Here is an 8,691-nt window from a genome sequence, read left to right on the forward strand (position 1 = left end):
CGATTTCTGTCAGAAACAGACGCCACGGTAAGTATGGCTTCGATTACTGTACCTCGAGTACGAGGTCCGATCATGGTTCTTTCAGTAATTGTTATTGTTTTGCCCATTCTTCGTGATTTTACAAACATCAGTTTTGGTATTAATTCAGTCCTCGGTAGTACAAAGTCAATGGAAATAAAGATGCTCACCTACAACATTTGGTTTTCTGATGAGAAGATGCGGGAAAGAATGGAAGCCCTAGGGGAAATCGTGGAAGATCTTGAGCCAGATCTTTTGGCTTTTCAAGAAGTCACTCACGAAAATCTGGCAATCTTGCAAAAACAACGCTGGTTTTCGCGACATCACATGGTTCCACCCAACGTCGCGCAAGAAGGAAAGCGGCATTTTGTCGTTATTTTGAGCTCGTATCCTGTCGAAAGATGGCAAGGTTACCAGCTCAAGAATTCTAATCGCACACTTGTTCTAGCAGAAACAAAGAGCTCTATTTCATCAGTGGGTGTTAACTTTGTGATTGCAACCACGCATCTAAAACACTCTGGTTACAATACCAGAATACGCGAAGAACAGTTAAAAGAATCATTTAATATTATTTTTGCTTATGACAATGTTTGTGTCATGGGTGATTTGAACATTGAAGATAAAGTTGATGGAGATGTCATTCTGCCATCGCCATGGATTGATGCCTGGTTGTCAATGCCTGGAAATACTGATAGTAATGGGTATACTTGGGACCGAAGTAAGACACCATTTGCCTCAGTGCTGAAAAGAACTGTAAATGCAACTAGTTATCAAGCTCGGCTTGATCGTGTTCTTTGCAAACTGCTAGACTTTAAAGTTAAAGAGATGAGAGTTGTTGGTGATACGGTGACAAAATCTGGTATTCTCCCCAGCGATCATTTTGGCCTGTTTACCATCATAGAACTAGCAGAGAAAACTGAACATAAACATGACAACAGTAAAAACTTGCAAACTGAAAGTGAGGTTTATTTTAATAGACCAGCTGGGTGGGAAAAGTTAATTGAAGTAAATCCTACTACCTTAAACTCTCAAAGAAAACAAAAGATTGTTCGAGATGGCTTATAAATGATTGAAGAAAGCTGAAGAAAGTGAAAATGATTTGAGTTCGAGATAACGTGATTCAACTGTAGGTAAATAACTTATATTTAGTGTCCAGAAATAAATAAGTGGAAAGTGGATTCCCAAGAGAAGAAACTGGAAGAAATTGGAGAATATTTTTAAAAAACACTGTAGAAATTCACTTGTTTATTTCAATTATCAAAATGTAAATTATCTTTTCTCCTGTCATCAACAGCTTTAGCCAGGTTTTCTATTGCCATTAGGTTATAGAAGCATAGCTTTAGGCACAAGCTTTCTTAAAGTTCGTTTTCTGAAAGAAATTTGTTCTTTTTAGGGGTGACATTTTGGACTGACAGTGTGTGTGAGTTGAGCTATAGAACTGAACCCCGGCCAGGGTCACTGTGTTGTGTTCATGGACAAGGCACTTTACTATCACAATGCCTAGCTTTCTCCACCCAGGCATATAACTAGGTACTGAGAAATTTTGTAGGGGTAAAAATAGATTTGAGCCACGCCCACAGAAGAAGATACTGGTTTAACACAAACATTCTTCTTGTTTGCTTTTGCCTTCTGATACTGTTACAGTTACATATTATTTCATCAAGGAACATGGGAAAATTGGCAACCACAACGACATTTTGAAGTCATCTTGAGTCTATTATCAAGTAGGGAAAATAACAGTCAAGATGTTAATTTATAGTGTGAAAGTTGTAAGAACATATTTAAGTGTTACTGTATCACAGTCTTAATAAGAGTTTGTAGGTGTCGACAGTTAAATTTGCGGAATAAACTTAAATGAATACTTTGGCATGAACTAAGTGAAATTGGAAAAAAGGGGAGAACATTTCACCTCTGATAAAGTATTAATAATTTTTCTGAAAAAACTTGTTTTTCCATATGATACATATGGAAAGCAAAAGATTATTCTCTTTTCTTAAGCTGCCTGTTCCACCTAAGCTGGTAGGACCTTGGCTCTGGAGGCACATGATTTGATTGGCTATATTCTTGAACAAAGATTTTCAGTGATTCAATCCTTGTTTGATCAATAAAGCATTTGCCCAGAGCACCAAGAACAGACCTTACAAAGTTTATGAAGCAGAAGACATGATAAGAAATTTTGACTGGAAGTTCCATTCATATGTTTCGTTATGGCAGGGCATGTCAATTTTGCTCTTGGGCAAGTGAAAATGGAAGTTTGTTGGTCCAGTGGGCAAGTGAAATTAGCCGCAAAACTCTCATTAAAGATGAGCAAAACAATGAGTTGAAAGCATAGATTAATTTAAAATACATCCATTTGTGTCACTGTCCAGTATCTTCACCTAAGTGAGCTCATTTTGTTTCGGTCTATCATTGATCATAGACAGTACTTAGTAAATGATGTACATAATGTGTAGTTCCAGAAAATATCCATACCTCCCCCACGGAAGGGATTTTTTCTAACACCTCCCCACCTCCCCACCCCCCCAGAAATTCCAGTTAAGCTTCATACATTTCTTTAAATTTTTTGGTCTCATAGAACCCCCACCCCCCAACAAATTCCAATCCCTTCTGTGGGGGGAGTATGGATATTTTCTGGAACCGCACAATTGATAAGGCATGAACATTGTGCACATATTGGGCAAGTATTATTTTAGTGGGGACAACTGAAAACTGAAATATACTGGCCCAGTTGGCGACTGGATTTCAGGGATTTTTTTTCCTGCCCTGGTTGTGAAGGTTTTTTTTTTTTTTTTAATAAAGAACATTTTTTATTGTTATTACAACACAAAAATCTTACAATACTTACAATAGAAACTGACTACAACAAAAGTACTTACACCTTACACTAATTACAGTACATTTACTTACACACATGCAATTATTAATCGTCACTCTTTTTACAATCACTAAATTAAACAAATTAATTCTGACATCTAAACTTAATCTCACTACAGTATAACTTTTAAGATATTAACATATTTTTTACATTTTTTAGCAATTACAAACGAGACAAATTAAAGAAATAACAGTTGCAAGGAAAATTTCGGACGTTTTGATATTTAAGAGGAGAGGCATTGTTTTCTTACTCAGGAGGAAATTTTTCGAGACTGTATCTATACCTGATTTTGTTAATGAAGTCCAGAAGGAGTAACGCATCCTCATTTAATTTTATGGAGGATGTACATTACCAAAAATTCTCCCGTTAACTTGAGCCAGTTTTTTTCAACTTCCATCAGACAATTAGAACTAACATTTTTATACAGAAATCAAAACAAAAAAGCAAAACTTTTCAAGAGAAACGAGAGAAATTAGTCTAGAGCCACCCTTTCCCCTTGCCAAGGGCCCACTAGCTTACAGGGATAGGCGGCTCAAGGCCCGGACCGGGGGGGGGGGCGGTAGGGGACGCCACCAGTGCCACCCTTTCCTAGTGCCAATGGCCTCGCTGGTTAAGAGGGACGCGCGGCTCTGGGGATGAGAATGATGTTGCAAAACATGAACATGGCTTCCAAGGCTTCTTTAAAGGCGCCTCGAGTTCGAGGTTGGATGCTGGCTCTTTCAATAATATTTATTGTTCTGTTCATTCTTCGTTCTTTTACAAATGTCCGTTTTGGTGGTAGTTTATTCTTTGGTAATAAAAGGCCAATGGAAATAAGCATTCTCACCTTCAACATTTGGAGATCTACTGAAAAGATGCGCGAAAGAATGGAAGCCCTTGGCGAAATCGTGGAAGATCTTGAGCCAGATCTTGTGACTTTTCAAGAAGTCACTCGAGGCAATCTGGCAATTTTACAAGACCAACGCTGGTTTTCGCGATATCATTTGATTTTACCCAACGTCACGAAACAAGAGAGGCCGGAACTTGCTTTTTTGAGCTCATATCCTGTTGAGAAGTGGCAAGTTTACCCGTTTAAGTATTCTGATTTTCCGCGTCAACGTAGAATTGTTGTAGCAGGAACACATAGTTCTTCTGCATCGGGGAGTGCTAAATTTGTCATTGCAGCTACGCACTTAGTGCACTCTGGTTTCAACACCAAACTACGCGAAGAACAGTTAAGAGTCAATCAAGATTATTTCTGGCTATGACAATATTTGTGTTATGGGTGATTTGAACATTGAAGATAAAGTTGATGGTGATATTATTTTGCCATCGCCATGGATTGATGCCTGGCTGTCAATTCCTGGAAATACTGATAATAATGGGTACACTTGGGATCGAAGTAAGACACCATTCACCTCAGTGTTAAAAAAGTCCGTAAATGCAACTAGTTATCAAGCCCGGCTTGATCGTGTTCTTTGCAAACTGTCAGACTTAGAAGTTAAAGAGATGAGAATTGTTGGTGATAAGGTGACAAAGTCTGGTATTCTGGCCAGCGATCATTTTGGTCTTTTTACAGTCTTAGAACTAGGACAGAAAACTGAACACAAACATGACAACAGCAAAAAGTCACAAACTGAAAGTGAGGTTTATTTTGATAGACCAGCCGGGTGGGAAAAGTTAATTAAGCATTAGTGAATGGGTAAATAGATATCTCTTGGTGGTTGTCAGGCCCAGTTTGCTCGAAAGGTAGATAACACTATCCACTGGATAAATTGCAAACCAGTGGAAAGTGCGGTTTGTTTTGTCAACAATTATCCACTGGGTAGCAAGTTATCTGTGGATAGTGTTATCCATCTTTTGAACAACTGAGGCCAGGAGAAGAGATGGTAGAAAGCAGGATTAACTATTGTTTTTTCATACCTCGGCAGTCATTAACGCCTTCCAAACTAAAATGTGGCATTCCAATTTGGAACAATTCCGAAGGGTACTGGTATTTGATGCCGAAAAAGTTTGTGTTTCCGATTGGTTTTGGCTTATTGGAAGGAGAAAAAGAAGTGTTCAGTGGAGTCCGCCAGGGACAATACATCCAATTTCACCAAAATGTACAATTTAATGTAAAAAAGATCGTGCACCCATCGCGCTTTCCTTTTTTAGAGATTCAGATTTTCTGATCTCCCGGCCCACAACTTATCAGAATAAAACGGTCATCTATCTATGATTCTAAAAGGATTCAGAATTTCTGATCCCCCAAGACTTTAATAGATTCAAAAAACTGATCCCCAGTCCACAACCCGTCAGAGCAAAACAGTCATCTACTTATAATTCTAAAAGCATTCAGAATTTCTGATCCCCATCACTTCACGGGACAAAAACGGCTATCTGTTCATGGTTCTAAAAGTATTGCGAATTTCTGATACCCCTCCCCCACCAAATCTGCCAACACGATAGAAAGAGCTGTCGATTTATAATTCTACAACAATTCAGAATTTCTGATCCCACATGACTTAAAGGGATTCAAAAATTCTGATCCCCCACTGCATAACTTATCAGAACAAAACGGTCATCTACCTATAATTCTTAAAAGGATTCAGAATTTCTGATCCCCCTTATCAGGTGACAGGACAGAAATAGCCGTCTATTTATAATTCACAAGAAATTAACTAGATGTCTGATAGCTAAAAAGTAACGATTGGATAGTAACTTTAAACACATTACAGACAAAATGAATCACAGAGCAAAGGGCATCAGAAAAGTACACAAATGAAATATTCACAGATAGGTCATTATTTATAACGATTTAAAACCACGCCAAAGGATCGAGACAAAAATTGCAGTTTCATGCCGGACAGTGAAAGGTTTTATTTTCAATTCAAAAAGATATGAATTTAGGCTCCAGAATTACAAGATGTTATTTAAAGTTCACATCAAAGATAACAAGAATTTTAATCAGGACTCAGCTGCCGTCTGCGCCACCTCCGTTTCTGCTTTAATGTGTTCGTTTCGGATTGACGGCCGCTATTCTTGCCTTTTTTTTCCCTCTGCTCTGCAATGAAGCAATTGAAGCTAAATATTTTTATAAATAGCGATAGAATTAACATTATTTGTCATTAATCAATTGATCGGGAGTGTATTCTTTTGTAAAGAATAAAGAGCAGTATGTAGGCAATGCGGTAGTGAAGTGTATCGAGCGTGATCTGTAGCTTCAAATCAATTCAGTGTAAACTTTAAGTTACCTCTTCAAAAAGCACACTAACAAGCTATTATGCAAGCATTTCATACATAGGAAATGCGTGTGAATAATTTCCTTGTTACGGGTGCTAATAAAATCAGGAGAACAAACGTTTTTCTTGTGTTTCAGTGATCGCGAAATAAATATAACAACGAAATTTCTTCAGCCACAACATTGATTTCGATTCAAAGATTGAGCAGCTAACTATAATGTTGAGCAACAATTATGATATACTTACTTTTCTGCGACTTGCCTTTCTTTCACCGAAGCAATCAAGATACTCATTTGAACTTGGACAAATCATTCCATGTTTCTTGCTGCTATTGACAATGTTGGATTCGAAATTGCGCGCAAATAACCGACTCCTTTAGAAAGGGAATCTGCTGGTCAAAAGTATTCATTTATCAGATTCACCGAAGGATTATGGGATCGGACGGAAACACCAAAATGGCGGGCGAAGATCGTGGTGAATGTTGTTAGGATTCGATAACAAAGCTCTGTTATTTTATAGCCTTGCTCTACGTTGGAAAGCAGTCACAAATTGTTTACAGATGTCCGTTGTTATTCCAGTTGAGTCAAATCCCAGTAAAGGTGGAAAAGTATGAAGTTTCGTCGGTAAAACAGTGTGGCAATCAAACTATTGAACGGCGTTGGTAACGCTACCTGACAAATAGGGGCGTCTGACATATAGGGGCGTCTGACATATAGGGGCGCTATATCAAAATACCAAAAGTTTATCATTACCTCTGCATGGTTAATGTGTCACACTACTAATAAAAGGTTTAAAATGACAGCTTTGGACTTATAAAAGTGTTAAAACGACAGCTTTTGACTTCTGGGGAAAGGAAAAGACTAACAATGAATTGGTTCGCTGAGTTGAGGTTCGAAGAATGGAGGTGTCGAGAAAGATCCACCTAGATCCACTGAAGAAAGATCCATCTAGATCCACTACAACGAATGCTTTCTTTGTCGGTATTTGTTAAGTCCTAAACTTGATTTAGAGATCAATCCATCCTGGATATAAAAACACACTTTAAGCCAACTGAAACCTTTCAATACACTCATTTTTCCTCTAGCCACCCACCGGGTGTCAAAAAGGGATTCGTGAAGGGCGAAGCTCTAAGACTCTTACAAATTAACTCTTCAAGAGCAACATTTGAAGAGAACATTTACAAATTCAAATCACGTCTCCTTGCTAGAGGTTATCCAAAAAATCTGATCGAAACACTCCTTTCAGATATTAAATTCACAGAAAGGGAATCGGCGCTAAGACAAAAACATGAAAGCCGGAAAGAACTCTTGCCTTTTGTAACACAATATCAACCATCAGTGCCCAACCTCAAAAATGTTTTAATGGAAAAATGGCACTTGATACAAAATCAGCCTCCTCTACGGCAAATTTTCAAAGAGCCACCACTAATATCCTATAAAAGAGGTAAATCCCTAAAAGACATACTCGTAAGAGCAAAACTATAAAGGGGTCATATATTACATGGTACAAAAGTTTCCATTGTTAGAAGTTGTGCAGGCCTGTCACTCCTTGCTAATTCCTACTATAAAAGGTTTAAAATGACAGCTTTGGACTTATAAAAGTGTTAAAACGACAGCTTTTGACTTCTGGGGGAAGGAAAAGACTAACAATGAATTGGTTCGCTGAGTTGAGGTTCGAAGAATGGAGGTGTCGAGAAAGATCCACCTAGATCCACTGAAGAAAGATCCATCTAGATCCACTACAACGAATGCTTTCTTTGTCGGTATTTGTTAAGTCCTAAACTTTCTAAATTCGGAATATTTTTCAGGATTTCATAATTCTTAAGAGAGTCATAAATGGCCGAAGTCTCCTACATGTATTGCGACTCAAGTTCAGTAAACTTTAATTTGAATGGGGCGATCTGTTTCTCAAATTGTTACAGAATTGATCCAGATAACTTAAGCCACGCGCGGATCTGGGCTGTTAGGTTTTGGTGAATTCATAAATGCTTCATGTTTTCAAAATTGATTAATTTATCTCGTAGTCTCTTTCGCAGCCTTTATTGCGAAGGAATCTGCATCGTATCTATGACGGGAAAAATACAATACTGATCGTTTTCAATGTCACGCAATAAAAAAATAAATACAACACCAATACAGTACTAGTGGATAAAGTCAAGAAATAGATAAAGAAGATCATTATTTTTCTTAGTGTTAGGTCTTTGCGTTTTCCCAAACTTAAGACATTCGTATAAATTTTTCACAGAACTTTACGGAGCCCACAGTACGGAAACGCCGTGTTGGATTACCTTCGTGGTCAACTAAATATGGCGGCCGGAAATATTTTAAACATCTGGAACTTACTTTAGCTATTTAGGCGATCGATTATCTGTATTGAACAAACGAGCATTTGCAATTAAGCACATTTCCTACTGCTCCAACTTTTAAAAAGGCTAAAAAACTTGAGATAGTTATATATTTTTCTACAAACGCGATCGTAGCTCCATGTCACGCTCCACTGCCATCAAAATACTCTGTTTGAATTGTAAACAGATATAAATTTACCATCTCTTATGCCTGGCTCTCAAGTTTTGTCTACGTACACGTATTTAGAGAG

The 8,691-nt window shown here is 37.9% G+C and overlaps 1 protein-coding gene and 1 pseudogene across 1 annotated transcript; both read left to right on the top strand.

The window, feature by feature from the left end:
• The first annotated feature begins 32 nt into the window (after positions 1–32).
• On the top strand, positions 33–3,453 carry LOC145464456 (5'-tyrosyl-DNA phosphodiesterase-like). Its single transcript, XM_081448368.1, has one exon. It carries the CDS (start codon positions 34–36, stop codon positions 1,081–1,083), a length of 1,050 nt encoding a protein of 349 aa, XP_081304494.1. The 5' UTR covers position 33; the 3' UTR covers positions 1,084–3,453.
• LOC145464457 (5'-tyrosyl-DNA phosphodiesterase-like) lies at positions 3,446–5,912 on the top strand (annotated as a pseudogene).
• Positions 5,913–8,691: the final 2,779 nt, after the last annotated feature.

Source organism: Orbicella franksi, chromosome 12 (genome assembly GCF_964199315.1).
Source record: "Orbicella franksi chromosome 12, jaOrbFran1.1, whole genome shotgun sequence".
Classification (NCBI taxonomy): domain Eukaryota; kingdom Metazoa; phylum Cnidaria; class Anthozoa; order Scleractinia; family Merulinidae; genus Orbicella; species Orbicella franksi.